Here is a 16,962-nt window from a genome sequence, read left to right as displayed (position 1 = left end):
ATCTGTCTTTAAACATTTTGTTTTAGAGCTTATAAAGAGCATATATGCAAGTTAGTGAATGAAACTGACAATTTCTTGCAGAAATAGATTTTCTCTTTAATTTATGCTATTAGTTGGTAGTCTTTAAACTTTTTGAGGGCAGGGACCAGGTGTGCTCTTTCTCTGCTGTGTCTCCATTGTCAAGGGGCATGTGACACATAGAGTGTGTGTTGAGGAAATATTCAATGAATGGATTCTGTAGATGCTTCCATCTAGGACAGATTGTCAAACTTGTGAGCTAAGAAATGATTTTTACATTTTTTTATGGTTGAAATAATAAAATATTTTTAGACATAAGGGATTGATGTAACTACTAAGCCTCATTTTGGTTTTGATTAGAGGATTCAACCATGAAACTTTTTTCACTTAATATATAAATATAAAAAATTATGTGTTTCATAGTCTATGTTTTCCTTCACTGTACATAACAATCTTCCTGTTGACAGAGATTAGAATTTATTTGATTTTTTAAATTCAGAAAATAAATGGGGAAAAATCAGATGGGGGGACACACTAAATACTGTGTATGTTAATGTGTATATCTACATATTTACAAACCTAATTCCATACATTTAATGCCTAGAAAAGGAACTTGGTGGATCAAAGGACATGAACACTAAAATTTTTAATAAATACTGCCAACTTATATTACAGAAGGCTTAAGCCTGGTCAGCTGTCAACAGTTACCTGTTTTCCTTTGTCCTTGTTAGCGTTGAATAATAGCTTGGTTTTGATTATTTTGGTAACTCCTAGTCTGGTGCTCAAGAAAGAATAGTTTAGGGGTGCCTGGGTGGCTCAGTCGGTTAAGCCTCCGGCTTCGGCTCAGGTCAGATCTCACGTTCCTGGGTTCGAGCCCCACATCGGGCTCTGTGCTGACAGCTAGATCAGAGCCTGGAGCCTGCTTCCAGTTCTGTGTCTCCTTCTCTCTCTGCCCCTCCCCCTCTCATGCTCTGTCTCTCAGTATCAAAAATAAATAAAACAAAAAAAAAATTAAAAAAAAAAAGAAAGAAAGAATAGTTTAGTGATTTAATTTGATTTTTATATTTTAATTTACCTGGTAAGTGAAGGTCTTTTCACATGTTATTAACTGTAAGTATTTATTTTGTGAATTGTCTGTCATTTGCTTTATTATTAGGATTCTCTACAGTGGAAATCAACCTTGTTAGATATTTTGCAAGTATTGACCAATTTGTTGTTTACCATTCAACTTGGTGCCTATGTTTTTCTATACCTAAAAACAACTTAATTTTCATGTAGTAGTTATTTGTGTTTTCTAAAGAAGAACTTAAAATTAATTGGTTTATCTTTTTGATTCATTTCTTGAGATAAAACTAAAGGTATTTCTAGTATTCTTGATAAATTGGTGCTGGTTTTTTGTTACAGCATATCAGTAATAATAATATTGATTCTTTATGTGTAAGGTACAGGGCTAAGCTCCTTAGAATCCAGATAACCATATGAAATAGAAATATAACCATTTTGAAGGTAAGTTTGTTTAAAATAGTGGGAAAAGGTATATTTAAAAAATACATTTCTTCTGCCTAGCTTAGCTTTGTGCTTTGGTGATTGCCTAGGAATTTTGAAAGTTAGAGGATATTTTTTTCATTATGACTTATTTCTGAATTAAATTGAATTTTCAGAATTTTTGTTTGTGGTTTTTACATAAATCTGAACTCTGACACATTTTTGCACTATTTGGATATAATTCTGTAAGAAATAAATGTCTTTTTCTCCAATACACATAAATATTTGAAATTACTGTATTTTAATTTGAGGGAAGTTATTGTCATTTAAAACATAAGATTAGCTCATTTTTTTTTTTTTTTTTTCCAAATTTTTCCCCAGGTTAATAGCAATGAACTTACAAATGGGGTAATAAATGCTGCCTTCATGCTCCTGTTCAAAGATGCAATTAGACTGTTTGCAGCATACAATGAAGGAATTATTAACCTGTTGGGTAAATATTGTTGTAGCTTAGTAACATTTTATTTTTTTATCTTGTGTTATATGGATAAATAACATTGTCTGAGTTGTTACTTAGAGCTTTCTAACCACTCCTTGGGCTATTCATTGGTTGTAACAATTTATTTGGAGACATGATTTTCATTTTAATTATAAAATTGATTTTTTTTTCTAAGCCTAATTTTAAAATTGATAATTATTTTTTTAAGTTTATAATAGTTTATTGTCAAATTGGTTTCCATATAACACCCAGTGCTTCTCCCCACAAGTCTCCCCTCCATGACCATCACCCCCTTCCCCCGCTTTCCCTTCCCCTTCAGTCCCTGGTTCATTTTCAGTATTCAGTAGTCTCTCATGATTTGTGTCCCTCGCTCTCCCCAACTCTCTTTCCCCCTTCCCTTCCCTATGGTCCTCTGTTAGATTTCTCCTGTTGGACCTATGAATGCAAACATATGGTTTCTGTCCTCTGCCTGGCTTACTTCCCTCAGCATGACACCCTCAAGGTCCATCTACTTTGCTACAAATGGCCATGTTTCATTCTTTCTTATTGCCATGTAATACTCCATAATATATATATATACACACACACACACACCATATCTTCTTGATCCATTCATCAGGTGGTGGACATTTAGGCTCTTTCCATGATTTGGCTATTGTAGAAAGTGCCTCTCAGCGTGGCTAAAATGAACAAAGCAAGAAACTATAGATGCTGGCGAGGATGTGATAATTATTTTAAATGGATTAAACATTTATTTTTTAGGATGCCTTTTACTTTTGAGGCATTTTAGGAATGTATGTATTCAGCATAGAATACACTTAGTTTTGCCTGGAAATAATCATTCTTTTTCTGTGGGATTTAGTAACATGGGATTTACTGTTACATGAGTAACAGTCTGCAAAGAGTGCCTAAGTATCAAGTCTCAGACATCAAATGCATTCACTCCAATGTGCTTGTTTTCCCTCCCCTCCCCACTTAAAAAAAAATTAAAATTGCTTTTTATAGGCTTATTCACAAACTTTGTTAGAGATGCTTTAATCTGTGAAGATAGGGAAATTGGGCTTAGTTTTTTCACAAGTAAAAAAATGGAAGGTTTTCTACATAGTTTTGGGAGTCAGTCAACCTATTATTAGTTATAAAATAAGCTCTTTATTGCTGTTTATATAATAAGTTTAAATAAGTTTTTCAGGTGACATTTGGACATGGTAAAGTTGGTATTTTTATTAATATGTTAATATCTTATTAGTAAGAATATTTGGAAGTAGTATATGTTTATATGTCATTAGTAAGAATATTTGGAATGGAGAAAAGTATAATGTGTTAACAAAAATGCAAATAAGGGAATTGTGAAGAAGAAATACTATAGAACAAACTAGTAGTATGAGTGAACTCAAATGATTTTTCTCTCTTTAATAAAATAGCATCTCTGTATTAATTCGATTTAAATATCTCAGCTAATTTAACACTGATATTTTTCCTGTAGGGCGAGTGTGTTCTTTGAGACACCTATATGATCTCTTTGAAGCTATTACTTAATTTTTTTCATTTTTGAATGTTTTCTTTTGATGTGAATGAAAGTATTTATACATTTACCTTTGGCAGAAAAATATTTTGATATGAAAAAGAACCAGTGCAAAGAAGGTCTCGACATCTATAAGAAGTTTCTAACTAGGATGACAAGAATCTCAGAGTTTCTTAAAGTTGCAGAGGTAAACTGTTCTTAAGTTGACTAGGTCTCTTAACTTGCTTTTTTTGTCTTTACGTATAGATTTTGAAGAAATAAGTCATTATCCAAATGAAAGACACATCTTAAATATAATAAAGCATATATTCAGTCATATATATGTTGTATGGAATTCTTTATTATGTTATGAATATGATATGGTAATGAATAAGATATACCTTATATATTTCATTCAATATTGAATATCGAAAGGCAATCTATTTTTAAATTGTGTATTTTTCTGTAAAATCAGGTAGGTGGCATAGAGTGGTGCAACAGATTTTTGTGTTTGGCATTAGCTATGTAATATTTTAACATATTTATCCTATTATATGGTAGAGAATTTTCAGTGTGAGTATAAGTCTTTTTCCTCCAGTGAGACTTGGAACTAAAATCACATGGTTCATGATGTTTTGTTCCTCCAAAGAAGTCAATTAAGTGTATATACTCAATTTATCATTGATTATGAAAACCATGAATTAAGGTTATAGGGCAATCTAATTTTATAAATCTGTTTAAACATAATTTTCTGAAATGGTCATAGAAGGCATTATCTTGCTTGCACAGAGGCAACTCTCAAAGTGTTTTTGCTTGTTTTCCCTTCCTCTACCCTAAGATAATTCTGGAAGATGACTAAAATTTATCAGTTATATCAAAGTAGTTAATCTAGAACTAGCAAGTTGGTGATTCTAGCTATTACCATAGTGATATTTCATTCTCTAACAGATGAAATAGATCAGCATCATGAGACCTTTTGAAGGAAAGAGCTTTATGTTAGCTATTTTATGAAATCTACTGAAGTTTTTGTTGGATTTAGAGTATCTTTCAAGAAATCAATGTTTTTTTCCATTTCTTTAGGGTCAGTCATATACTAAAACAAAAAGGTGTAGTGTTTATGCTATGTTTTCAGTAAATTCTTTAAATGTTTTAATTTGTTGACTTTTCCCTTTGGCCTCTTATGTTCTCTGCATTTGATAGTTATAGTTACTGACTTAACTTTTAAGCCTTTATTTACCTTACCTCCAGTTTTTTGGTCTGAGATGAAATAGGCCATTTGCTCCACATGATCTGAGAAATAAAATATTCTTTCATCAGGCTGTTTTTGGGTTGCAATTTCATGATGAAACCTTAGTCCTTGGAGGAAAGGTACAAGTAACCTTTTCAAATGTGTTTGGAGGAGATTCATGTTTGGTTAGTGATTAGCTATTAAGATCTTAGTATGGATTATTTTGTCAGATTTTCTGATATCATTCTGGGACTGGCCCTTGAGGGGTTGTGAAAAGGAAGAGAAGATGATTAGAAAAAGAAACATAACCATAGGAAGGGAAAATAGTTTTTTAATTTAGTCACTAGAAAAGTAGGAATGGTTTTTATCATTTTTCCTGGAAATTGCCTAATGCCTGAACATCATGAAAGTGTATTAGTTTGTGTATTGGTTTGTGTAGATAGTTATATCCTGGTTGGAAGATCACTTGGCATTCGCATAAAACCTGGCCTACTTGCATGAACATCATTTTTAAAAATTGTTATCTGTGGGGATTGCCAGTAAACTTTATGGAGAAAGACAGTCATTCTAAAGTTTGTTCCTCCCTTTTATGACCTAGGAAACTCGTTCATGGTCATCTTTTCTCTTTATTCCTATAGTGTTTTTGTCATAATGACACATAAAAGTGATGGATGTTTTTAGATTGTGACAAGGTAACTTAAATATTAAGTGCTTAGAAGATGTAGATAGCTTTCTTGGATTTCCAACTTTGGTTCTTCTCCTTTTACAACTTTTAGAACCGTTTAAATAACGTCTAATCCCTTGTAAATAGTGAATGGTACCTCTGGAGATTAAATATTCTGATTTTAAAGAAGTCGATCTAGAATATTGTTTGTGATACTAGCCATAATATCATTTTCTAAATTTTTATTTTTTATTATAATTTTGTTTATTAAGTACAATGCTGCTTCTTTTTACAGCAAGTTGGAATTGACAGAGGTGATATACCAGACCTTTCACAGGTAAGTATATGGTTATAATATAATTTTACTGTCTGTTACATGTATTGCTAGATTTGAAGGGCACAAAGATGAATAATATGCAGCTCCTACTGTCAAGGAGATTGGTGTAATTTTTCTTGACAGATTTTAACATATTTTGCTGAGTGTTCTAACATGATCTCACTTCTTACGTTGGTGGAGCTAGCCACTACTATACCATTCCTTCAGTTTATTTCCTTTAATCTCTACAGTTCAAATGCCTGTTGTTGTTGTTGTTGTTTTTTAATTTTTAAGAAATGTTTATTTTTGAGAGATAGAGAGAGGAGGGGTAGAGAGAGGGGGAGATACAGAATCTGAAGCAGGTTCCAGTTTTTGAACTGTCAGCACAGAGCCTGAAGAAGGGCTTGAACCATGAGCCAAAAGTCATGACCTTAGCCAAAGTTTGATGTTTAACTGACTGAGCCACCCAGGCGTCCTATCAAATGCCCAGTTTTAATTAAAGATTAGATAGCATAGTACTTAATATCTAGACATTCAGGTCATATATACCCTAGAACTTTTGTTGGCTCCTGCTTGTATCAGGTAAGTGTTCTTGGGCAAGTTATTTAATTTTCACTGTCTCAGGTTGTTTATTTGTAAAATGGAGATAATACTAGTGTCTTTGGGACTCTTAGCAGACATTTCGTTGAGACTAGGGAGTGGTACACATGTGTTCTCAGTTCAACATAGACGTTAATATTATAATCTAGTATTTCCAGCCTTAATTGGTTTTCTACCATGTCTTTCTCCTACTAAAGTTTTGCATGTAGAGGGAAGATACAGAATGAAGGAAATTGTTGAAGTCATAATTGGTACAGAGATTTAGATCCCTATAATCCAGTAACTCTATCTCAAACCTGAAGAATATTTGGGGCAAGTAAATGCCACTGATGCATTTGTTTGACTTAAAGATAGTGAACAGTTCCTTTTCAACTCATTGAAAAGGTTTCCTTTTGAAAGTAACTAGATCTTCATACTAAGTTGAGATTTGATACATAGTCTTTAAAGGCCAATCTTTCTTTTTAAAACAAAATCGAGTAAAGTATCCATTTCAGTGAAGTTTGATAATTAACATTTGTGTTATCAGCATGCTGTGCAATATTTAATTAGTTCCATCAGTGCAACTCTCAGGTCCCCTTCTGGTCACTCCCTAGTCCCCTCCACAAATCACTGTTTTGATTTCTAATAGCATAATATTATCAGATCTTGAGTGTGATATAAATGGAATCATGCAAGTATTTATTCTTGTATTTGACTTCTTTTGCTCATCATAGTGTTGTGAGCTCTGTCTTTGTTATTGAATGTATCATTCATTCTTCTTTATTGCTGAATAGTATTCCACTGTTTGAGTTTTACCACAATTTTGTTCATCTATTTTCCTAATGATGGACTTTTGGATTATTTCCAGTTTTTTACTATTTTAAATTAAGCTACTTAAAACATTCTTTAACAAGTCTTTTATTATAGAGATAGGTTTTTATGTCCCTTGCATAAATAATTAGGAATGAAATTGGGTAGTTAAGCTAGATGTATGTTTTAACGTCATAAAAAAAATTCAGATCCTTTAAGGTGGATGAATTTTGACCAGCATTGTGTGAGAATTGCAGTTGTTCCATATCTTCACCAACATTTGATGTTGCTAATCTGTTTAACTTTAGCCATTCTAGTGGGTAAGAAGTTTTCTCACCGTGATTTTAATTTGTGTTTTCTTAATGCTGGTCTGTAGTTTTTCATTTATCAGTAAAATAATGTTTTGCACACTTTCATTTACTCAGTAAGTACTAAAATGCCAGAAACATGCCCAATAATATATCTAGCTTTTAAGAGTATGTTTTTATTTAAAATTCAAATAAAATTCAAATGAAAGTACTTGCAGGAACTTTTTAATATTTCATGTTTACATAGGCTCAGTTTTTATTTTTCTTTATTAATATTCCTTGTAAGAGTGTAATAAAAATAAAACTCCACTGTTAATTAGTTCATGAGGAATATACCTATTTATTTTTTCTCATATGTTAGGTGATACTTAATTTATCTTGACCAATGGCCTGCTTATCATGAAAATCTTAATATTTTAGGCCCCCAGCAGTCTTCTTGATGCTTTGGAACAGCATTTAGCATCCTTGGAAGGAAAGAAAATCAAAGATTCTACAGCTGCAAGCAGGTAAATTATGCTTTGTAGGACAAAGAAGTTGCCTAGGAGTGATGTTTCTGAGAGAGTTGATGAATCTAGCTTTTAAAAGTTCCAAGGCTTTTAACTTTGCCTTATCTTGATTTAATCATATAATGGACTTAATGGCATGTACCTAATAGAGTTGCTACCAAGGATTAAATAGGTTAATACGTGTAAATTCTTGGAATAGTTCCTGATCTTCAGTAGAAGTCAGCATTTCTCTCTTTCTCTCTCTCTCCAAGCAGACTCCACATTGTCAGCACAGAGCCCAACACAGGGCTCGATCTCACAAATTATGAGATCCTGACCTGAGCTGAAACCCAGAGTCAGATGCTTAATTGAGTCACCCAGTTGCCCCTTGATGTTCTCATCTCTTAAGATGATAACATTGAGTACTTGGTTTACAATTGTATTCACAGTGTCAGTATTTCTCTTAAAGATGGTAATTCATTGATTCATATGAGGTCTTATACTTATAAGGGTTTTACAAATTTGATTAATAACCCTCACTGTAGCCCAGTGAAGTATGCAGTAGTAATTCTGGGACTCAAACCTAGAATATCTAACGTCAAAATTCATTATCTTTCCCTGATGCCATTTCATGGGTGTTGATATTTGACATTTTAATCAGTCTGTTGGGCTTTGAGCTGATTTCCAAGACTAAAACCAGTTAACTTAGCAAACTGAAAATAGCACAATTCATGTCCTGTTGACCTTGTAACACAAGCTTTATGTTGGGTAGTGTGAGTTGAGTAATCCTCATGTTTCTTTATGAAGATTTCCTTTTAATGGCATGAAAAAAATTTGCATAAAATGTAATGAAAGCCTTCCTTTTCTTTAGGTGTTTTGATTGTTTCAGAACTTTATTTGTGGCAACAAAATTTAAGTAATTATTAAAGGAAAATGTTGTTACTGGATTTTAATACTTTTTCATTCCAAAGTCGTTCATTGAATTTTTAGAAAGTTTTTAGAAGCATAAGCCAAATTAGATGGCTCTCTTATATAAGAAATGAGTCATAAATATGGCCAAGTAGTTGAGGTGCATTGATTTAATATCATACATTTTTTTTATCATAAAATTTGCTGGGTTTCTTGTATTTCTATCACAGTTGTATTATTCTTTCCTTGTTTTCTGAGATGTATTTTATAAAAATTGATTTTATGTAAAATTTAAATAGTTTGCCACTTGTGTGCTTAGAGTATAAATTAATGATGTTGGTGTGTGATAAAAGGAAAATGAGTGAAGCTCAAGAGTAGTAGTTCTTCAGGTTAGAACTCTTTACTGCAATTGTTTACATTGCCTAAAATTGACATTTGGGAATATATGTTGTTAGGGTTTATGGTATAAGAGAAAGGAGATGACTTGTAGTGATGCATTGTGTATGTGTAATATGTTTGGGAAAGAGGCGCCAGATGGACTGATGAAATTGATCTTCCCTCTGAAAGAACCTGTGGTCTTCTGGGAATGACATCTTTGGGTGTTTTAAGGGAAACCTATTTAGACACACATTATATATTTCTGGCACTAATGTTTTCGTGTTCCTGTAGTACTGCCAAAACCAAGGCTATAAATTAGTGGAGTAATTTCCTGTGAGAAACTCAGTACATTTTGCCCATCAGGGTTTTCCTGGGAGTATGTGAACTCTTTTCTAATTGCATTAGTTCCCTCCCTTGGGGCTTGGAAGAAGCTGTGTCCCTTACCTTTATTGTGAACCCTTTCCAAAAAGTCTAACAACTTAAAAAGCAGTTAATATTTGTATAAATTAGCTAATTGCTAATAATCCTGTAGGTTACTGGGTAGAATATTTTATCTGAAGTACTGATTTTTACTGCATAAGGTAAATTCATAATTGTAGTGCCAATCCATAGCTCTGCTGCCAGACCATTTTATAACCAGGTTGCAAAAAGACAAATTACCTTTGTCCAATTTCCTAGGGCAACAACACTTTCCAATGCAGTCTCTTCCCTGGCAAGCACTGGCCTGTCTCTAACCAAAGTGGATGAAAGGGAAAAGCAGGCAGCATTAGAGGAAGAACAGGCTCGTTTAAAAGCTTTAAAGGTAGGTGTTTGTACTCTCTTTATTTGGAAAAGTAGGTACAGGTATTCAAAAAGTAATTAGAACCTCTAAATAGACTAACAGTATTTAATCATAGTTATCCAAATGGGGTGAAACTCAGTAGTCTGATTTTTCATCCTAATATTGACTGACTGATGAAACTGAGAACCCTTTTCTGCTATCAGAACAAACAAAATCAGAAAGTGCTTTTTTTCTTCAGAGATCTCAGATTTTTCAAATCTGGTTTCTGGTATCCTTATTCCAGTTCTTTTTCAACAGGAACAGCGCCTAAAAGAACTTGCAAAGAAACCTCATACCTCTTTAACAACTGCAGCCTCTCCTGTGTCCACCTCTGCAGGGGGTATAATGACTGCACCAGCCATTGACATATTTTCTACCCCTAGTTCTTCTAACAGGTAGGTGGAGAAGGTAAAGATTACTGTGGAATACTTAGATCTAAAGACTTCTCATAGAAAGAGCTTTTCAGATTTAGTTTAATTTATGATTTTATATTCATAAGTTACATGGCGGTATTCATAAATGGTGATAGTGGTATAATTAAGTATAAAGTGATAAGAGTTTATATGTTGCATATTTAGGAAATGGAAAATGGCTAAATTACAAATTTATACTAATTGGAATGTAGCGGGTTATCTATGGGCAGATGTTTCATTTATATGTATGGGTACACACATATATAGGGGTATGGTAATATATTTCACAGTATCTTTTCATTAGATATTAAATGTCTTTCATGTCTATTTATTGCCTGATATTAAATTTAGCAATCTAGAACACCATAAGAGCTTAAGCCAGATTTCTGTGGTATTGAAGCCTCCCAGACCAATGTCAATAATCTTGTTGCAGTGTCAATAATTGGAGCTACTTAACAATGGAAATAATATTTCCAGGCAAATTCAATAATTGGATTATTTTAAATTTATCCTATCGTTTATCTCAGAATGATGATTTAAAGTAGAAGTTTGGAAGTCAAATTCTGGTTTGAGTCCTGGCTCAGTTATTTCTTAATCTTTTCTTTTCTTCTTCTTTTTTTTTTTAAAGACCTATTTTCCACATAAGATATTGTATGGTATAAGTGAGTGGTTCTCATTCTTTAGTAAGCATCAGAATCACCTGGATAGAGTCTGAAGCTACAGGTCTGAAGCCACAGGTTTCTGAACCTCAACCCCGTAGTTTGTGACTCATTAGGTATAAGGCGAGGCCCAAGATTTTACATTTCCAACAGAATCCCACGTGGCTGGTATGGCACAGTCCTATACTAAAGGACAGTGTCTTTGATTTTGTTGTTGCTGTTTATTTTGTTTTTATTTTTTATAATAGTTTATTGTCAAATTAGTTTCCATGTAACACCCAGTGCTTCTCCCTACAAGTGCCCCCCCCTCCATGACCATCACCCCCTTCCCCGCTCTCCCTCTCCCTTCAGCTCTAGGTTCGTTTTCAACAAACATCAGGGAACAGGAGGAGTTAAAGCCTCAGAAGTTCTTCCCTCCTGCCTACTGAGTCCTGTCATCCTTCAGTGTAACTTACTGAGTTGCTACCTGTTCCCTAAAGTCTTAATAGATGTTTGTTGAATTCAGTTGTTTTTCTTTCAACTTTATAATTATTTTTTTTCTTGTTTGTTTTTTGGCATGCTGCCTCTTTAAATTTTTAAATGTTTAAAATAACACTCAACCCATGAAGCATCTCCACTTGAGGATCTTAGAAGTCTGTCTTAGGGGAAATAAATGGAAAAGATACTGACTGTTTTAGAATGAAACAAATTATCAGATAAAGAACTAATTTGACTATTTTCTATTTCACTTAATACACTCAAAGTTTTTACCTTTTTAATTATAATCAAAGGCAAATTTTAACAGCCTATAACAATGCATATTGCCTTATTCTGTTTTTTCCCCTAAAGCACTTGTATTTTTATTTATCTGTAAAACTATTTTTACATCTAAAAGACATTTTGTTTTTGAGTAAGTGGAAGTTAAAAATGATCTTTGTTGTTGTATACACAATGCTTCAATTCATGGAAACTCTGGGATTTTTTTTTTTTTAATGTTTATTTTTGAGAGACAGAGCACGAGGTGGGGTGGGGAGGTGGGCAGAGAGAGAGGAAGACTGTATCCCAAGTAGGCTCTGTGCCATCAGTGCAGAGCCTGATGCAGGGCTCAAACCTGCTAACCATGAGATCATGACCTGAGCCAAAATCAAGAGTTGGCTACTCAACCAACTGAGTCACCCAGGAACCCCTCTGGGATCTTTTATTAGTTGTTATTCCTTAATCACATAAAATTCATACATATCATGTAAGTAATCCCCCTGTAGTTGTGTAATGGGGTGACTCTGTTATAAGTGTATGTCATATATGCATGTACAATTTCTGTATTGTTAATATGTTTGGATATTGAAACAGGACAAGTAAGAGTAACAGGTAATTTGCTTTGTTAGGGGTTTTAGTACTACAAATGTAATGGACATGCTTTGAAGATTAAAAGTAAGAAAATACATTTCCTTAAAAAAAGATTAAAATTGCCATGATGTTTCATATTTCAGAATAATGTTGTTTTGGTACATTTCAGTAAGGAAATCAGTATTTTCTTGGGAGAGTTACTGATACATTCCCAAAGGGGTATAGTATAATTATTTGAATCCTATATAAATTTAAGATTCAAAGTACTTGAATACTTTGTCCAGACCTCCTTAGAAATATGCTATCATAAACCTAGATATGCTGTTATATATATTAAGGGTATGCAACTGTTAACCTTGCTGAAACTGTTCCTCCTTTTGAGAGTTACATTATTGGGGCCTTTTTTTTTTTTTTTTTTTTTACTTTTAATGTTTTCATTTACTGGGACAGAAGAGAGGGGCTGATACAGCAAGGTTTGCCTAATAAATAAAAAGATAAATAAATAATCTTTTCAAAATATTTTCCTAGCACATCAAAGCTACCAAATGATTTGCTTGATTTGCAACAGCCAACTTTTCACCCATCTGTACTTCCTATGCCATCTGCTTCTCAGGTAGCAAGTACATGGGGAGGTAAGCATTAATGAATTCTACTTTATATGTTGTATAGGCCTTTCCCATCTGCATTCTATAGTATTTCATTTGTGTAGTTTTTAGTTACATTCGATACAGGTGAACTTGAAAAACATTTAAAATGGCAATGAGGTAATTTTAATTTTGTTCCTTGAAAACATTTTCATATATTTGTAAATGTAATTTTGAAATTTCCGTTCAATTAAATTATGAAATGAGGTTTTAATGAAGGTGAAGGATCTAATGTATACTGAAGTATGAAATCATTGTTTTAATGTTGAATATCTATTCTATAACCAGAAAATGCGTAAGGGTTATTGTGCTTTTGGTCCAGAAAAAGAAGACTAATGGAGAAAGAAAACTCTTTGTAAATATAAGGTTCTATAAAAGTCATACAGTGTTATTACGCAATAAACTATGTTCTGACTGCAAATGTTATGACAAACTTTATGCTGCTTGTATTTAAAACTTTAAGTTTAGATTTTTAAGATTTTGGTATTCAAAGAATTTACCTCTAATCGCAATAGGAATGTTTGCTGCCCTGGAGTAGTTCTTTGATCTGAAGGCGATTGTCTTGTGATCACTGACCTGGTATCTTTGAAGGATTGAGCCTAGTCCACATCAATTTTTAAGCAGTTTTGCTTAGACATATAATCGTTTTCAAAAGATTTCATTTGGTTGGTTTTGGTGCTTTTGTTTGCATATATGTATTATTTTACAGATACTCAGAAATTATTTGGGGAGTTAAAGGGGTGATATTCTGAGACAGGATGCTGTCTACAGAACTATAGAGAATGGCAACCTACCTTAAAATATTTATTGCTCATGTAAAATCTGAATTGATCAGCTTACCTCTCATAGCAAGATAAATTAATTATTGTAGCATGTTTTTATGTTAACATGAATTAGAATTTTCATATGTATTTTGATAATTGGAATTTTCAGAACTTTTTTGTTTCATTGTTTTTAATAGTTACTTCTTGAGGCTCTATTTGGTTTAATAGAACATAATCTCTGTGAAGGCAGGAGTTTTTAAATATTTTGTTAGTGCTGTATTATCAATGCCTAGGACACCTTGATTTTTAATAAGTTTGTTGAATCAGTGGATGTTTTCTTTCTTTTCTGGACAGGTTATTTTTGGTTTCAGGATATAGCAGGGAACAGGAATAGTGAAACACTAAGATTTCTACACTAATTTTGTGAGCCATGACTTGATTTAAAAAAAAAAAACAGACTTAGATGATTAGTTTAATTTAGCTAAATCTTAAGATCTGAGAGATCTTAAGCAAGTGTTAACTTGCTTCACCCCCGCTTTAAAAAAACAATGTCATTGTTTTTCTGAAATTAAGGCTGAATGTTGTTTTTCTAAATAGATGAGACATTTTACAGTAGGCTTAGTGAGAACCATTAGGACGTTTCAAAGAAACTGAACTGTGAAGTTGTTTTGTTTGGGGATAGATAATTATATAATGAAAAGTTAAAGTTTCTGCTTTGGATTATTGAACTTTTATATGAAACCAGATGGACTATTACTGTGGAAGAATTTTATTAATTTTAGCTTGTAAGAATTGTTTGATGTCCTGTCAGAAGAAATTATTTCACAGCAGTCTGTGAAAACAGTATATTGGAATACACATAGTCATGTTTTAGTTTTCTGTTTTAGGTTACTGTTCTTTTTGTATTATTTCCATCAAAATTTCCTTCATATTTTAACATTAGGCTTTCTGTGTACAAATAAGACTGTATTAAAAATACAAATCAAGTACAGTGGGAACAGAGGCTGTAGCAGTTGACTGTTATTTTTCCAAAAGTTCATTACATATGAGGAAAGGACAGTGATTTTTACTATGAACCTCTTAATTTAAGAATTATATCTTGTCTTTCATATTTCTGAGCAGGTGATAAATTCAGAGTTTGGACTTCTGCATAATTGGATAGCTGAAGAGTGTTTTAAGTCAGGAACTTTGAATACTTCTTAAATCAGTATTTTTATATCAAAGACATTTGGATTAAGATTTTTTTACTTTAGTTTTAAAATTAAAGTTAGGCTAAGATAAATAAGTCTTAATACTGTATATAAAATGTTCTAATCATAACAGGAGAATGTTACAGGTTTTTTGAAATTGACCATTTACCAAAACATTTGAAATATGTAACATTTTACATCATGCTGCTTTTATAGCATGTTGCAAAACAAAGATATGATTCTTTTGATAATTCTATAATCTTATTCTATGTTTCTCTTGCTTTCATTTGCTAAAAATGGTTTTTAATAACAGATTTGATATTTTTAAAACAGATTTGGTATTAACTAAGTTCTTATTCTAAGCACCACAGAGATGATGTGTATTCCCACAGATAAATTCACAGTGTAGAGTTAAAGGGAACTAAGGTTTGCATGTTTATATAAAAGGCATTTAAGATTCCACCTAAAAGTGAACATGAGAGAACACAAGCTCTTCTGTTCCTCTCATTGCATTTATTGATGAGCCTTTGATTTTTCAAGAAATGGTCTGAATGACCACTTGGTGTTGAATACTAACTAATATGTGAGAATATTTAAGTTTATATCACCTTTACAATTTTGTGTCACAGCAAATGTAACAATATATAATATTATCAACTCAGTACACCCATGTATATTTTAAGCAAGATATCAAAATTTAACTCAGGCAAAAAATAAAACTTGTTCTGAAGTTTAATTTGCTTTACTCTTAGCTGGCATGAAACACACAACACATTATGAAAAACTCATTTGTCTTTGTGTAAGTGTAGGTATCCAGTATTTAGGACAAAATAGTGTTGATTCTCAATTTTTGGATTTTAATCCTCAGTTTTTTGGATTATTTTTTGATGTTGTAACATAAAATTAAATTCAAATGAATAATGGTAAAAACTATTTTTTAAAAGTTTAAGGAATTTATAGTAGTTGCCAGCCTGGTAAATAAATTTTAAGCTGGGATAGCTGGAACGTTATTTTTTTTATCTTAATCAATTTGTTTTTATTATTGATAGTTTAGTGTCCACTAACAGATTAACATAATCTAGATTACTTTTAATGTTTTGTCAAGTAGATTAAAAAACTGGTTTTTCTTATTATCTGATTGACAGTACAGGTGTACTTACATGGTTCTGTATATTCTTCTCTAGGGTGTTTCATAGAAGATGATTGATAATAAGTATTTATGTAAGAATCATTTATTAGAGTAGCAGATAACTAATAACTTTTCCCAGACATGTCTTTTCTCATAAACCAATAGATGGGTAATAGAAAAATGTGTTTTTTTGAATGACTTCTCTCATGGCAAAAGGCATGAAAAGCTAGAGGGATGTTTTGAGTCCAGCAATGTCTGATGTACTTCAAAAACTTCATGCCACTATTCAGTATTTTAAAATAATACTTTGAATGAATTGATCAACTCTAAACATAATACATCTCCTTTCTTATTCAGACAGGAGTTAGGCTGGTCATCATTACATTTTTATTTTAGTACAGAAAACCTGTTTCTTGTATCTGTTTTCTACTTCTTATTTCTCAATACTTTTTTGGATTTTTTTAATCCATCATTCTATTTATTGAGGAGTAGAGGGGTGGGAAAGATGTTAAATGTGATTCTTTGAGTTTGAGTACCACATCAGTGAATTTTGTTACGTTTGTAGGACTTTATCTTTGGGTGTGAAGTGATGTTCTGTAGAAATGCTTAATTCCTACAAAATAATTATCCAAAAAATACAAAAATTAAAGTTTCATAAAACGATTCTGTATAAGCCACTGACCTCAAGATTTTTTTGGTTCTTTCCTTTTTTAAACAGTTGTAGGATTTGAATTTATTGACTTTAGGGACAGTATGCTTATAATGAATGAGCTGATCCTTAAGCCATTACTGTCTTATTCTATCATACAGTCTTATTAGAGTAAAATACAATGCTTA

General features: G+C 32.3%; 1 protein-coding gene across 13 annotated transcripts in view; it reads left to right on the top strand.

The window, feature by feature from the left end:
* The window catches only part of PICALM (phosphatidylinositol binding clathrin assembly protein), a 106,915-nt gene that overhangs the window by 54,787 nt on the left and 35,166 nt on the right, over nt 1-16,962 (top strand). For all 13 annotated transcript variants that reach the window (XM_029914829.1, XM_029914830.1, XM_029914823.1 and 10 more), the window contains exons 6-12: nt 1,885-1,996; nt 3,605-3,711; nt 5,691-5,732; nt 7,829-7,914; nt 9,859-9,982; nt 10,259-10,395; nt 12,927-13,030. In XM_029914829.1, the coding sequence (XP_029770689.1) occupies nt 1,885-1,996; nt 3,605-3,711; nt 5,691-5,732; nt 7,829-7,914; nt 9,859-9,982; nt 10,259-10,395; nt 12,927-13,030 (712 nt within the window). The remainder of the gene's footprint in view (nt 1-1,884; nt 1,997-3,604; nt 3,712-5,690; nt 5,733-7,828; nt 7,915-9,858; nt 9,983-10,258; nt 10,396-12,926; nt 13,031-16,962) is intronic.

This window comes from Suricata suricatta, chromosome 11 (assembly GCF_006229205.1).
Source record: "Suricata suricatta isolate VVHF042 chromosome 11, meerkat_22Aug2017_6uvM2_HiC, whole genome shotgun sequence".
Taxonomy (NCBI): Eukaryota; Metazoa; Chordata; class Mammalia; order Carnivora; family Herpestidae; genus Suricata; species Suricata suricatta.
The sequence above is the reverse complement of the archived record's forward strand: the minus strand, read 5'-3'. Positions and strand labels throughout refer to the sequence as shown.